Here is a 16,554-nt window from a genome sequence, read left to right on the forward strand (position 1 = left end):
TTCCCCGCTGAGAAGAATCTATCGCCGAGTTTGACGTTATTTTTTTGTGATTGACAGCAAGCTCATAGAGCCGTCGCGAAAGCATTCACGTTAGTGCCTCACTTTCAGCAGCTGCGTAAAGACACCATAGATGACAGCTTTATGTAATACCTTACGGTACAAGTCGCCCCGTGTCCACAGCCTCTGTGCGGTTGTTTTCAGCGATAAAAGAAAGTCTGAAGCCGACCTGCTGAAGGTCTTTCGATCGCGCCTACCGGGTTTACCGCTGGTTGTTCGTACGCATCGCTCTATGGGGAAACTCATCGCGAAAAGTGGACACCGGGCGCCATAAAAGCCGAGCGTATGAAACGCGCCGGAGTCGACCCGCGTTTGCCGTTCTTCGCAAGGACGTCCGAATTAACGCACGAGTGATTCCCACCGTGTGCTCCTCAATCTACCTCGCCAAGAATAGTCACCGCGTGATCAAGAAATGACTTCCTTCAAGGACTTGCAAGCACAAATCTCGCACTCAGAGTTGGCTTCGCGCCATTGCTTCTCTGACAAGTGTGCTGAAACATGTCGAAGAGCATGTCAGCCCACGTGCCAGATGTGTGTCTTTTAGCACAACGAGCTTGAATATATTGATACAACAGCTGTACTAAACCTCTGTTGAAAGCTCGCGCTTGTAATTGTCGTCTGCCTTCTTCTTGTGTCCTTGTTTCATCTGCTCTCTTGCAGCCTAACTGTGAGGCGTATTTACATTCATTTCTTCTGTCCACCACACAATGAGATGATGTTAGGAATTTCACGGTTATAGCGTGGGCGCAGGCTAGTGTTCCCCACTATCGCCCTATAACTACGTCCGCTGCAGATTAATTGATTGATTGATTGATTGATTGATTGATTGATTGATTGATTGATTGATTGATTGATTGATTGATTGATTGATTGATTGATTGATTGATTGATTGATCGATCGATCGATCGATTGGTAAACTGTATTGATTGAAATGGGTGTTAGGGACAGTGGGTTAGCAAGAGGCTCTTGAGGTCGTAGTGGTCGGCATTCCTTGGTCCACGAGCGCGTCGGCCTCAGCTGCGGCTCCTGGTCGCTGTGCCATCGTGAGGTGACGCTGCGGGTCTGAGTCAGCTAGAAGGTCCTCCAACTGTAAAAGACTACGGCTACGTATTCTAGGTATTATGGGGATAGACCTGCATCCCATAGTGTGTGGTATAACGTAGCGGTGTCTCCGCACCATACACATTCACTGTTGTAGCGCGTGGGTCATATCTTGTGGTATGGTGCGCTGTTTGGATACCTGTCGGTTTGAGAAAAAATCTCTCTCCCGTATTCCTACAATTAACTCTGCCTGTGCAGCTGCGGTGAACGTATCCCCGATAACTTCCTAATCTCATCCGCCCACCAAAATTTTTGTCGCCCCCTGCTACGTTTGCCTTCTCTTCGAACGAACCCATTCCGTTACCCCTAAGGACCAGCGGTTATCTTCCCTTCGCAACATACACGCCGCCCAAGCCCATTTACACTTGCTGATCTCATGCAGCTAGGACATTGTCACGGGAGGTATGAAATTGTCCCAGGCAATGCGGCTGACTAAACAGGGGTGGCTGGTGGCACTACAAAACTACTTTAACGCTGCCGCGTTAAATTTCCCGTTCGACGGAACACCCGGCGTCAGGCGGGACTAGAAAATCCTGACTGGTCGAAAGTGCAGTGATGTAGAAAAGCAGTTTCGCTTAAAGCACAAAGGCGGTCGAGCGGAATCCAACCGCTGTCCTCTGCGTCGGGATCCGGACACGCTATGCCTCTGCACAACCAAAGTACGTTTGTTCATTGGGGTAAATGGAGGTCTCGTACGAGCACCTCACTCCGCACAGTGGGCGAATTACATCACAGGAACAAAATGAGCAATTAGGGTCATTAGTCAGCCGCAACAATGAATATGGACGGTGGTGTGTAACAAAGCAGCATTTGGTAGCAACAAGCAGGCGTGTCGACGTCGGCGAAAGGGTGCATCACGGAACCCCTAAGCAACCGTAGGGACTCTTTAACGGTATCGCTTAACCCATACCCTGAAGGTGAACCTTAATGTCCCCCAAGGTTTCATTGGGCGAACTTGTGCCGGCAAAGAAAACAATTATAGTATTGCACTTGTCTGCTTAAGAGTGAAAATACGAAAGCCTTCCCTTTACTCTCTTTTTCCTTCTCTTTTCATATTTTTAATTATTTCAGATTATTTTCATTTTTGTGCAAATTTTCATTTCTTATTATTTTGTTTAAAAACTTATATTTATAATTTTTATCGCTGTCACCATCACTAGCATTATCATCATCGATATCACCAACTATATGGCTATCATCATCACTATCTATCTCTGGACTATCACTATCAGTAGCTATCGCTATCACTACTATCGCTATCTACTTCTAGCACTATCACTATCGGCAGCTATCACTATCCCTACCATCACTACCACTATTTGTTTTAACACCGTCAGTATCATTAAATATCATTATCACTATCTATCACTATTTTTACTATTTACTAAATATCAGTACTATAATTACATATATGTTGCTTATCAACTGCCCCTTAATCAACTTTTACATTTGATTGTAATTACCATACAACTTATGACTGACAGTTTGTGAGGACACTTTTGCAGACAGCCTCTCTATACAACTTCCATCCACGCCACACTTGCGGACAACTTCCATCCACGCCACACTTGCGGACAACTTCCATCCACGCCACACTTGCAGACAACTTCCATCCACGCCACAGTTGCGGACAACTTCCATCTACGCCACACTTGCGGACAGCTTCGTCCACGCCACTCATGCGCCAAGAAAGGCTTTCGCCTTAAAGGCAATTCGGCGGCTACGATGGCAGCAAGTGCGCTCGGCGGTGGCCAAAGAACAGAATGTTAATCGCTCTCGGCCGAACTCAATCTAAAGACGGCAACGGAATTTCCAGATAAGGTGCATTAGGCAACGACGACTACCGGCAACATCATACAAAAGGCCCTGCTTGATTGTGACGGTTCGATAGCATGCTGGTTGGGTTTCACGTAGCCTGCAAAGTGTCTCATGCCGTCGGAGGTGAGCCAAGAACATAGGAAACAATCAAAGCACTGTTTCGGGCGCAATATCATGAACTCGCGTTTGTTCCCTGACCCTTTCTGCTGCTCTCTTCCAGTCCCTTAACGGTACACCCATCGTTTTGATTTCCGTAGATCAATCCGTTCTACTTAATTTAAATATCAGTCCTTTTCGTTAGCTTTCAAGTTTCTGCCCCGCAGATGGGTACTGGCAAGATACAGCTGTTGTATACTTTCCTCTTGAGGGGTAATGCTAAGATGCAATTCGTGATCCAAAAAACTTGGCGGGGGCTTAGCTTTGGTTAAGCCTGGTAGGTTGCGAAAGCAGGTGTTTTGGACGGACGGACGGACGGACGGACGGACGGACGGACGGACGGACGGACGGACGGACGGACGGACGGACGGACGGACGGACGGACGGACGGACGGACGGACGGACGGACGGACGGACGGACGGACGGACGGACGGACGGACGGACGGACGGACGGACGGACGGACGGACGGACGGACGGACGGACGGACGGACGGACGGACGGACGGACGGACGGACGGACGGACGGACGGACGGACGGACGGACGGACGGACGGACGGACGGACGGACGGACGGACGGACGGACGGACGGACGGACGGACGGACGGACGGACGGACGGACGGACGGACGGACGGACGGACGGACGGACGGACGGACGGACGGACGGACGGACGGACGGACGGACGGACGGACGGACGGACGGACGGACGGACGGACGGACGGACGGACGGACGGACGGACGGACGGACGGACGGACGGACGGACGGACGGACGGACGGACGGACGGACGGACGGACGGACGGACGGACGGACGGACGGACGGACGGACGGACGGACGGACGGACGGACGGACGGACGGACGGACGGACGGACGGACGGACGGACGGACGGACGGACGGACGGACGGACGGACGGACGGACGGACGGACGGACGGACGGACGGACGGACGGACGGACGGACGGACGGACGGACGGACGGACGGACGGACGGACGGACGGACGGACGGACGGACGGACGGACGGACGGACGGACGGACGGACGGACGGACGGACGGACGGACGGACGGACGGACGGACGGACGGACGGACGGACGGACGGACGGATAGGAGCGCCCCCTTTGAAACGGGGTGGTGGCAATTTCCACCATGCTCAGCTTTTCTTTCTTTATTATTTTTTTTGTTTGCTGTGTTGGCAATTCTCATTAAGAATCGCCATCATCTTTACCTACGGTTTCCTACAATTCTAACCTTATGCCACATCTCTGCTTTTCAGCCACCAATCCTCCAATCGCTTTTTGCTAACTTACACTGAAGATTTATTTACATGACCATTGTTATCTTTAAACCCTAGGCCCTCAGGAAGAGTGACTGCGCCTGCATCGACATCCGGATGGATACCATCCCATTCGATTATGAGGTGTTCAATTGTTTCCACAGATCTACCACACACTGCACATGCGCCATCATCTTCGTTAAATTTCTTTTTGTAGCTGCGCGTTTAAGACACCCTGACCTAGCTTCAAAAAGTAGGGCACTGCCTCTTGAGTTATCATAGAAAAATTCTTTCCTGATCTGCCTTTTCCAGTATCGATATAGTTCTACACTATGTTTCTTTTGCATTGCATCATCAAATTTTTAACTTCCCCGTTTTTAACCTGTCGTTTATTGCTCCTTCTTTCTCCGTCGTCATGACCGGCATACTTACTGGTTAGTTTTCTAGTTCTTTTCCGCCACCGTGAGTCAATGCTCTTTCTGTATAAATATTTGAATACCTTAGCTGCCCACCTGTTATCGTCCAATTTCCTCAGGCGTTCTTCATATAGTATTTTACTCTTAGCTTCCCGTGCTTCGAACGATGCCCAGCCCATATCCCCTTGTACTGCCTCGTTTGTGGTTTTGCCGTGGGCACCTAGTGCTAATCTTCCAACAGCTCTCTGATTTACGTCTAATCTCGACTGAACTTCTGCCCTTAAGCACAGAACCGCATTGCCGAAAGTAAGTCCCGGCACAATTATTCCTTTCCAAATACCTCTTAGTACTTCATATTTGTTGTACCCCCATAATGCCCTGTTTCATTATCCCGGCCTCTCTTCGTCCTCTTGCCCCAATAGCCTGTTTATACTCCTGTTATACCGCATACTGTTATACGCCTGTTATACTGCATATGCAGCGCCTCTAGTGGGAAGAGCGCGGCGCGCCGTGGCAAGCGGCCACCGTTACCCGACGAGCCGAGTTGGTAGCCCGTGTATCGCTCGTGGTATGACGTCACGCTATAACGTAACTAGACGTGGTATGACGTCAGGGGTCATTGTAAAGGTCAAACGTGGCAAGTGGCCGCTGCTACGCGGAAGGCCGTTCTTGGGAGTTGTATTGCTTTCGCAATAAAAACTGTTAATTGGAGGTCGCTCAGTTGGAGAGGGAGTTCACCTACAGTGCGCACATCTAGGTTGGCGATGATTGCTTATAATAAACTGCGGTTGCTATTCAGTGCCACAGGTCGTCGCATTCTCAGTCTGGTCTCTGCCCTGCTCACTTCTTTTTGAGCTGTGCGCTGTTCTGCAGTGTCCCCCATCCTGGACCCGGGTGAAAGAAATTCCGCGCTCGATACAGTATCCCTCGGAGCACTGCTGACGTAACGCCGTTCGGATGCAGGGCCGCGTGCCCGCGAGGAAACCGTGAACGGCGCTCTCGGGGTGACTCAATTGGCGGTTGTGCGCGGCAGCGGCGCGTTGAGCTTCTTCACGCCGCGGGAGCTCAATGGGAGGAGCGGCTTCCGTTTTGGGAGGTCCTTGAAGCGCGGCCCCGCCAGAGGCGCCGCGGCGCGTGCTTCTCTTGTTTTGCTCACTTCCTCGGCTGCTGCTCGGGAGAGGTTGCGTGCAGCGCGCGACGGACGCGGCGACCGTGACCTGCCCCGGCTGTGTAGGTGAACAAAGTGAAACTCTCCCCTTTTGAACCGTTATGGAGTATCGCCCGTGTCTGCCTTACCTCTGTGGAGTTTGATGCCTTAGATATTGATCATGCGGCAATCTTACTCGCTTAAGGGCGGCTTTGATAAACAGCTCTGTGGCTGACGCGTCCTTGGTATAGCCGAGGCGGGGTCAAACACCACTTTTGCCGAACACTTCAGACTAGAGGAGCTGGGGAAAGCTTGGACTCGTTCGGTAACCAGTGAATCTCCAAAGCCACACCGGGGATCGAACCCGCACCTTCCTTTCCAGATGATACGGGCGCTTAAGCTACTACGCCACTGCGGGTATCGGGCACCACTAGGCAACGCTGCCTAGCTATGGGTTCTTATATACCACTGGGCGTATTTGTGAGCAAAACTGGCTTCCGGGGCCTTCCGGGAGCGTGCTATTAATGCCACAGTTGTTCCTGTGAAAGTCCTCCAGAACACGCTTCCACAGACGCAACTGTGCTTACAAAGAATGCCGAGAGAAATGAAAGTTAATAAGTGGTTTAAACCAGAGGACATGTCCAAGTGGCGACGAAACCCATTGTACTGAACCGGAAGCTCGTACATAAGGGGCATCTGTATTTGCAAAAACTAAATCTCTTCATGCGTAAGCGAATGCAGTTGTCATTCAGCTGTTCGTATCACCGGCGTTGTGTCTTCCTATGACCCGCTTCGCGAGCCAGAACAAAAGAGACCGTCATCGCGCACTCTTTTTTTTCGGGTTATCTTTCTGACGACAATAGCCTCATCCTTCTTCCTGGAGCACAAGAGATATCTGCAGCTCCCCCCCTTCACCTCTGCACCTGCTCACGTCTTTCATATGTGGGGTCACTGCGCTCCATCCACAAGCCTGCCCTGCCTAGCGGGACTGCACCGAACTGTCCAAAGGCCGGGAGGCCAGGTCCATCCGTCTTGCGATCATAGACAGAAAAGAAGGAGACGACCGCCCGGGCAGCAGCTATTTTTGGGGAGGGCCGAGAGACGGCCAGGGACTGGGCTCCAGACCCGGGCTGAACAGATCTCCTCCCCCCTTTTTCGCCCCCAGCTGCCCCTCCCGCGCACTCTAGGCACCGTTAACCCGTTCGCCACGAGGTGCGCCGCGATACATCCCAAGCGGCCCAAAAGCAAGTGGCTCGCGCCCCCTCCCCTCGACACGGAGACGCTTGCGTCCCTCACTTCCGGGAGCTGGCTTCACGGCCGGCTGCGCTCGCTGTCTGCCCCTCTCGGTGACAGGGGAATTTATATCGGGAGCGCAGGTTGTTGCGTCGCTGTTGCGTCTGCATGCGCCGGCTGCTTTCTTGGAAATCCAAGGCGGGAACCTCTGCGAGCCCGTTGCTCTCTCGGTGTCGTTCTGGGCGCCCCGTGCTCTGCCCTTAACACGCGCATTCCTCTCAGCGCGCCGCTTATCTTCTAGACCCTCATCTAATTTAGGTTGCCTGTTCTGTGTGGTTACTCGTGGCAGGCACATCTGACTTTCATTATGGGGCCAATGCAAATGTGATGGCAGCTAAGATAGAATTAGAAAGGAGAAAATTAGGATGACGGAGGATAAAAATGTAAAGGTCGTCTGCCAGAAATGCAGAAAAAGAAAAAAAAACAAATGTATATACGAATCGAATGTAGCATTTCCGAAAATAACAGGGAAGAAAGCGCACTACACCTAAAGGCAGTATTCCGTAAAAACATATGTAGCGAGGTGTCTGCATATGCACTAAAATTCTTTTGGCAAATTAAAGAAAGAAAGCGATGATATGGGGAATTTATTTTATTTTTATTTTATTTATTTATTTATTTAATACTGCGGAGTCGCTTGACTCCAAGCAGGCATGAGCACAGATTCAAATAAAAACAAGATAAAAACAAGAGCAAACGATGATGCCAAAAAATAAACCAAAAAGACAAGGGTCTCACATACGAAAGGCTCTCAAATTATCAACAAACGTTTCTACATTCGGGCTGTTCACTACACACTTCGGCAATTCATTCCACTCTGCAATCGATTTCACAAAATCAGTGTTTAACTGTGTTAGAGTGTGCACGAAATTCTTGCAGCATTTTTCCGTGGTTATAACGCGTACTTGCTCGTGAAACAGGAGTAATATAATGATTGGTGTTTATTCTAATCAGATTATTATATATTAGGTTCAAAAATTTCAACCTTTCTTGTGTGCGCCTTGTCTGGAGAGGTTCTAGGCCAATAGAATTGATCATAACTGTTACACTATCTGTTCGTTTGAATCAATTGCAAATGAAACGGGCCGCTGTCCTTTGCACTCTTTCTAATTTGGAAATATTCTTGGCCGTAAATGGGTCTCATAAACAACAAGCATATTCCAGACGAGGCCGCACCAAGGCCTTATACGCTGCCAGTTTCACATGTTTTGGGGCCTTCAGCAGTTTACGCCTCAAACACCACAGAGTCTTCAGAGCTTTACCGCATGTAATATCGATGTGAGCATCCCAGTTTAGGCGATTAGTTATCTGAACTCCAAGGTATTTCACAGAGGAGGATTCTGGAAGTGGTACGCCAGCTATACAATATGGATGTATCATAACAGTTTTCTTTTTACAAATTCTAAGTACGGAGCATTTATTAACGTTAAGTAACATACCCCATTGGTCGCACCAGTTTGAGATCTTCTGCAGGTTACTCTTAAGCTTAATTTGGTCCGCTGTGGAGTTAATAACTAAGGAATATTAAACGCAGTCATCTGCAAATAGTGTAACTCAAACTTCGGAATCAACCACATTCATTATGTCATTTACATAAACTAAAAATAGGATAGGCCGCAGAACTGATCCTTGCGGAACACCAGATGAAACCGGAAGTTCATCAGAGTACTCATCGTTAACATTAACGTATTGAAATCTGTCTTCTAAGTAGGCTCTAATAAGGTCAATAATATTAGAATTGATTCCGGCAGTGTAAAGCTTTTGTATGAGTTCAGTGTGCGGAACGTTATCAAAGGCTTTGGCGACGTCAAGAAATATAGCTTCCATTTGTTGTTTGTTCTTAACTGCAAGAAAAAAATCATGGCAAGTGGTTATCAGTTCTGAGACCGTAGATAAACCACGCCTAAATCTGTGCTGCTCATCACATAAAAAATGGGTCGATTCCAAAAATTCCGTGAGAGCTCGGCAGATCACATGCTCGAACATTTTGCAACTGGTCGAGATCAAAGATATTGGGCGATAATGAGATACGCGAGATGGGTCACTGCCTTTAAAAACAGGTACCACACGTGCGGTTTTCCATTCCGATGGGACTGCGCACTGAGACAGACAAGCGTTGAAAATAATATATAAGTAATGTGATAGCCATTCTGCGTAACGGCGGAGAAAAGCTGGAGGGATGTTATCAGGCCCACTAGACTTTTTTACGTCAAGTTTCAGAAGAAGATTCAAAATACCTTCGCGGGAGATAGTAACATCTGGCATTAAAGAAATGTAGCCGTCTGGCTTAGAAAGAAAACTCGAGGTTTTATCGATATACACTGATTGGAAGTACTCAGTAAACACACCAGCAGTATCTTTTGACCCTGTGACAGGTGAACCATCAACAAGTAATGACACATTGCGTTGTTTGTCGCCATTAATGTATCGCCAGAACTTCTCCGGTGCTTCACTCAAAAAGCGCCCAAGCGCAACATTAAAAAGGAATCCTTAGCTTGCTTGATCTTGTTTCTTAATAGACTGCCTAGCATGCTGTCATTAGACTTATTTCGATTACGTGAAAGCCGCATCCGCTTTAGCTTACGTTTAGTGTGGATAATGTCCCCCGTAATCCATGGGTTATGTTTTTTTTTTTCTTAATAACACTAGGAACATGCACTGTCAAGCAATCGAGGCATATCTTTTTAAACACACACCATAACACATTTACATTCTCCTCAGCCCTAAAGCTGTCAAGGTGGGTCTCTATAAAATCCAAAATTCCTACATCGTCAGCTCTATTAAAATTTTTCACAACAATGGGACGCTTTTTGTTGTCAACGTAAACTGATAAGAACAAAAACACAGGAAACAAGATTATGATCAGATACACCCTTCAAAACATCAACAGAAATACACTTAAGGGCAGAGCTAATGAGCACCAGGTCAAGAATGTGGGATGCAGAGACACAGATCCTGGTTGGTCTGTCAACAATCTGGGTCAGATTACACGTGAAGGCAGTGTCCGAAAGGAGCTCAGAATGACCAGAATTGGCACCCATAGTACACATGTGGATCCAACCTATATCAGGCAAGTTGAAATCGCCACCTAAAATCAACTTCACTCGGTCGCCCCGGAAGCGCTGAACATAAATATACAGCTCTGCAAGAAAGGCGACATCCGCGTTAGGAGGTCGATATACTACACCTAATACAATAGCGTTGCCACAGAAATCGATCTTATTAAAAGTGTAAGTGTCATTATAAAGTCCAGAGTGTTTGAATAACGGCTCAGACTCTTAGATGAGCATTCATGAAACAAAAACTATTGAATTCCTACTGCAAACTGCAAAAGACCACAGTAGGGTGGAAAGATGGCGTGTAGAATATTATTGCGACCTGACCATCGGAGCGATCCCGGGTTCTCAGCCAGCAAGCTAAAACTGGTACGCGTTTAGTTCTGTAGATAATGAAAACCTCAGAACGGCGACGGGGACTGAAGAAGCTCTGTTTGGATTCTGTCAGTTCATCATGCTGTATTGCAGTTAGGGGCCGCATGGCATACTGAGACACTCTGCAGTAAATGTGCTGCAGGCATGTGAAGCGAGCCGTTTCAAAGATAATTAGAAAATGTATTCGCTTGACCAAATCGAGCAAAAAAATATTTTCATTTCTTGAATACTAAAGCTTGTCGGTGGAAATATCCGCTAAGACGCTTGCGAAGATTGCTGATTCATTAGTACAGATTAACGTACAACGTAGTTGCAGCCAAATGAATGTTTTCCACTGCCTGTCTGGTCCCAGTCAGGCATTGGTAATGGCCTTGAGATCTGTGATCGTGTCATGCAGAATTTTAGGGCACGTTTCCTCCTGTCGACAGTGAGTGGTGATCAAAGATGCCGCGCGCGATGTGTGATGTATTCTTTCATTGAATTCACGAAGAGCAACTCGCTGAGCTTGTTCATCAATCGGCATGATGGAAAAGTGCTTAAAAAATTGTTCACTCGTTTTAGACCCCTGAAAAAGAGTTTGAACCTGTAGATGGGACGTAGTCCGCGTTGCTTGCATAATGGTAACTGTCTCTTCAAGCCTTTCCGCTCATGCGTGTGTGCTTAATCTGTTCTTATATATTGCTGCGTGTGCGTACTAAAAATTTACTTCTGATTCTGCGCTTGTTTTTTGTTTGTTATTCCTTTCCCGTGTCCTTTCCCGCAGTCTTCCGTAATGCACTCTTTCATGTATAAAAATAAACCAAAATGAAAAGTCAATACCATGCAATCGGCGTCCAAATAAAGCACGTCACAGCACTATTTCAATGACACGTCACCGGTTTCGATGTCACACACGTTACGGTTTCTGCACATGCGCGACCGTGTACAGCTCTTGTGGTGATGCACAGTATACTCATCTGTCTCTCTCGCTCTCTCTCTATTTCGTCCAGCGTCTGGCGGCGCCAAGCAGCCCCCGGGAGAGTGGGTGGGCGGCGGCGGAGCCGTGGCCGGACACACGGTGCGCCGACCCGTGCCCAGGAGGCAGCACTCGCTGCCGGAGACGCAGGAGCAGCAGCTACAGCGATCCATCATGGAGCTGCAGGTGCGTATACACCACACCACGCGCGTTTCGCCAACGACGCCGCCATCAATCCGCGGGTCAGCTCGCTTGGTTATTTGGGCGATGTCGAGCTATTTACATTGCGTATACTCTTGTCTTCCTACCGATGGCTGTATGTATGTGTGTGTGTATATTGGGGAGGGGGTTTATTGGCAGGTTACGGCGACCAAAACGGGCAGCAGTCAGGGCGCCGCAAGACAGCCAGCGGGCGGCAAAATCAGCTCGAGACTCGTGCCCTCGTATATATATATATATATATATATATATATATATATATATATATATATAAGATAAAGTCACCAGAAATTGGAAAACATAACATGATACAATTCACGACGTTTCGGCTGGAGGACTAGCCTTTTTGGAGTGTATTACAGTATTCGAGAAAATAGCATCCGCGAGGTACAGGAAAAAGCGTATATATAGTAAGGGAGTATTAACTCCCTTATTACAAATCTACTCCACCTTGGGGGTTTCCCCTAAACATTTGATCAAAGCGTGTGTGTGTGTATATATATATATATATATATATATATATATATATATATATATATATATATATATATATATATATATATATAAAAATCCCCTGTGCCCCTTGGTTTCTGTGGCTGTTGGCTTCTGTCATATTTATAACGAGCCCCTCATTCCCCTTCCCTTGTTTGCTTAATTGCTTAGCGAGGGCCTCGGTTCTGGCAGCCTTGATGCCATAGGAGGCATAAGAGGGTTCTCACGCAGCTTCCACCCTCTCCGTTCGATGACGTTCTACGTCACACTCTGCGGTAACTCAGGACGTTCTACGTCCGCCGCTTATGAACGTGGGTGGCGCTGATGAACACTCTCAAGGTTAGGTTACTTGTAAACATAAATACCCCCGAAAGCAGAAGATTTGACAGCCGTCGCCGTAGCTCAGAGGTAGAGCACCGGACGCGTAATTCGGAGGTCGTGGGTTCGGATCCCACCGGCGGCATGTGGTTGTTTTTTCTTCCGCTTTTCTAATCAATTTTCTTTAAGCGATAACATATTCAGTAATATTCTAAATTGATCAACACCACATAATAAATTAAAAAAAATCCCCTGTGCCCCTTGGTTTCTGTGGCTGTTGGCTTCTGTCATATATATATATATATATATATATATATATATATATATATATATCCAATAGCAGCCAACATGCTAGCTAAGATCGAAGTATAGTGGGAGTTATGGGCGTCTCTCTCATGGCGCATATGGTAGTATACATAGCGTGACTTCAATCCACAGACGCCGCTTTGGTTCAGTGATTATTGCGCTCGGTTGCTGACCCGAAATCCAAGGGTTCGATCCTGGCCGCGCGGTCGAATTTCGATGGGGGCGCAATGCTAGAGGCCCGTGCACTGTGATCTGTCAATGCACGTTAAAGAACCCGATGTGGTCTAAATTATCCGGAGCCTTCCATCACGACGTCCTTCATAGCCTGAGTCGTTTTAGGACGTCAAACACATAGACCAAACCGAACTTTAATTCTCGTTTCATTCATGTAACATTTTGCAGCATCTATTATTTGAGGCCTACAGGCGGCAAGTGCGGTGATGTTTTAACGGACCGCTATGCTACAAATGTACGAGCCCTAGCTCACGGGCTAGATTGTGTCTTCCAGTGGGCGGAGCCGCAACCGTGCTGAATACAGCTGTTTTAAATGCGGGCACAGGTTGGTGATACGTATGTTTTTCAGGCGAATCGCGAATCCGTTACTTTGTGGAGCTTCCCGCTATTCGCGGTCGGGCTAATTCTCCTAGAGCAGTTTACTTAGCTCGAGCTTGGTCTATTCCGCGGTCTATTGCACTCGGAAGTCCGTGTATAATGGCGGTGTTTACAATGAGCAGGCAGAGGAAGTTTCGACAAGAAATTGGGCATCAAACGCGTCTCCTTCGATGGAAGCAAATTTCCGAGAGGGAAGACATTCTTCGGCAGTTGCTACGGCGAGGTGCTCCACTTTGTGCCGATGAGTAAATCGCTCCGTGGTCTCGGTTGTCGAGCTTAACCGAAACGTGAGACGCATCCACTCAGGGTATCGGGCGCAAACAGAACCGTGAGGACGGCGCATGTCTTTAGCGTCACAAATGCTGACACCTGAACCCTCGGTGTGTGTATATGGTATATGTGTACACACCGATGATTTCGGCCTTGTGGTGCTCACCGAGATCGATGCCACTTGCTTCTTCGTCTACCAGAAGCACGGACACAGCAATGCTTAGCCTTGCGGATCTGGACACCCACTGATTCGCTGTTGCATGGTTCCCGTCCCGAGCCGACCACGAAGGGCTTGCTAGCAAACACTGCTTTGTGCTCTAATGTATACGGGGTAGCCTCCAACGCAAGAACTTTCAGTGGTATTTAACTTCGCACCACACAACTGTATGCTTTCATTTTGCAGCAGGCGATAAGAATCAGCCAATGTAAATGAAATCGGAAGAAATCCATATCTAAAGCATTCCGTCCACCTCATCAAGATCCTGCCCTAATCAGCTTATGTAAATGGAATCAGAAGAAATCCATATCTAATGCATTCCGTCCTCCTCATCAAGATGACCCTGCCGTTGCTCGAAGTGCAGTTATTATTTCTGTATCACGTCGCGGACACGAACGCTGTTCTTTAATTTATATTCACTTTGCCTTTTTATTTTTATTTTCTTTTCTTTTTATTTACTGCAAGACACACAAAGCCTCCGTTTAATCAATTCTACCGAATGTTCCTCAGTGGTCAAAGGGTAGCGCGCCCGACTCTCAACCACAAGGAGCAGCGGTTCGAGTTCCGGCTGGCCCTTTTTCCTTTACAGCGCAATTCCTCCTTTCTCCGCAGAGGCACTACGTAATGTTAGTTGAATCATGCACCACCCTGTAGAGCAATGAGGAATTGCGTAGTGACCTCATCACTGTCGTACTGTGTGATCGTTGTCAGGTGTTCTAATTACCCACGCAAGTTCATGTGCTTGTGCGACTAATCCCGATTATCGGCACTCCAACGAGAAAAAACGCGGTTTCTCCGCTGAACTGGACTTCAGCGCTGCCGCGTTAAAATAGAGAATAGACATAAAGCGAACAAATGCACTGTATGCGGTCAGTGCCACAGTGCCACTGTGTAGCGCTTTGTGAGAGGGACGATCACCGCGCGAGCGCTGGTTCAGAAGTATAGTAGCCATCAACAGCATGCCCAACCGCACCACCTGCTCCAACTCCTCCGGTTCTTCGAAAGATCGGCCCCCAGGTGCCGCTGCTACGAGTGTCGATACAGCACGGAAAAGTATTAGAAACACAGACCACCGAATAGGGTCCCATACTTGCGCCAATTGTCCCCTGGGATATGTGGAGGGAGGGAAAGGGAAAAACCTCCGGAAAAATGAGCCCAAGTGGACAACGAGGTCGCCACACACACAAAGGACAGTCGTCAATATATCCCAGTGGAGGTCTTCGCGCCATCCGTCACTAGCACATGCGAGGGAGAAAGAGGTCCCCTGCGAAACGCACCTCGCCCCTCTCGATGTCGCCCAAAACGATTGCGCTTTCCTTTAATAGTGCCGCGGCACTGCCCCGGTCTCTGTGGTCATTGACGCTGCGGGCCGTTGACCCCCTTTTTCGAGCGGCATCGACCTGATGGAAACACGTCGCTGCCACAAGAGGCCCCGATTGATTGGTCGTCGAGTGCACGGGGCGCCGCGTCGAGGAGAGTATGCCCCGGATGGTGCCGCTTCCCGAGATCAAGTTGCAGCAGAAAAAAAAAAGAAAAAAAAGAAGTGAAGAAAAAGGAGCGCCCATCTGGTGACGGATAGATAGTCTACACGGTGACGACTCTTCGTTAGTGGCGTTTTCTTAGCTGCTTTTTGTAGATTAGAAGTCGCTGTTTGTCAGTGTCGGCTGTTGTCTCGTTGGTTTTTGTTGTTCTTTCTTTCTAACAAAGGAATCCTTTCTGGGATTTGCACGCCGCATTTTCGCCGCCTTTTGCGTTCACGCCGTAAAGATTACCTGAATAGCAAACAATAAAGAGCAACCAGGTCGTTTAAACGTACACTGTGTACGAAGGGTCAAGTGTGGCGTACGGTATACTCACACGATCGCATTGGTAGGAGAATGGGTTCTACATGTTATCTAAGTGCGGCGGTGAGAAAAAGAAGGATTTTTGTTCACTTGTTTATTTGTGATACAGCTAACCCCAAAGCTAGGAGTTGTAGCAGAACTGGAATTCACGTATGGATAAAATAAAAAAAGGCTGCCAAAAGGAAAATAAATTATTCATTGTGCAAAAAAACACACTTTTCAATACAACCCGTAACTCGTGAGAATAGTGTGCGCAAGGGGGGGTGATAAGGACACATACTAGTACGAAAGAAATAAGAGCAAAAAGATAGAGGCCAAACATGACGCTGCAGAAGAAATATGTTGAGGAAAAATTCGCTTTAATAGAATATCGCTTCAGAGGCGAACTTATTTCAAGATTCCCGTCGCTCAATTGGGACTCGCGCGTTATATTCGAGTTCTTGTCTGTTCCGGCACAAACGTCATTCGGTCTACCCTGAAGCCGGTGTGCAAATTTCTCCGTGGTTATGTCATTGCAGATGGATGGTTCCTTTCTTAACCTCAAATTGCTTCCAAAATTTTCTTTGTTTTTCTCATTCATAACTTTTGCACTCTCTTAAAATGGCATTACAGTCCTTCCCATCTTCCT

General features: G+C 48.0%; 1 protein-coding gene across 3 annotated transcripts in view; it reads left to right on the forward strand.

Moving 5' to 3' along the window:
* Positions 1 to 16,554, forward strand: part of LOC149344356 (coiled-coil domain-containing protein AGAP005037) — a 443,868-nt gene that overhangs the window by 248,692 nt on the left and 178,622 nt on the right. For all 3 annotated transcript variants that reach the window (XM_089546281.1, XM_089546282.1, XM_089546283.1), the window contains one exon: positions 11,683 to 11,834. In XM_089546281.1, the coding sequence (XP_089402407.1) occupies positions 11,683 to 11,834 (152 nt within the window). The remainder of the gene's footprint in view (positions 1 to 11,682; positions 11,835 to 16,554) is intronic.

This window comes from Amblyomma mixtum, chromosome 5 (genome assembly GCF_055824585.1).
Source record: "Amblyomma mixtum isolate Tamu chromosome 5, ASM5582458v1, whole genome shotgun sequence".
Taxonomy (NCBI): domain Eukaryota; kingdom Metazoa; phylum Arthropoda; class Arachnida; order Ixodida; family Ixodidae; genus Amblyomma; species Amblyomma mixtum.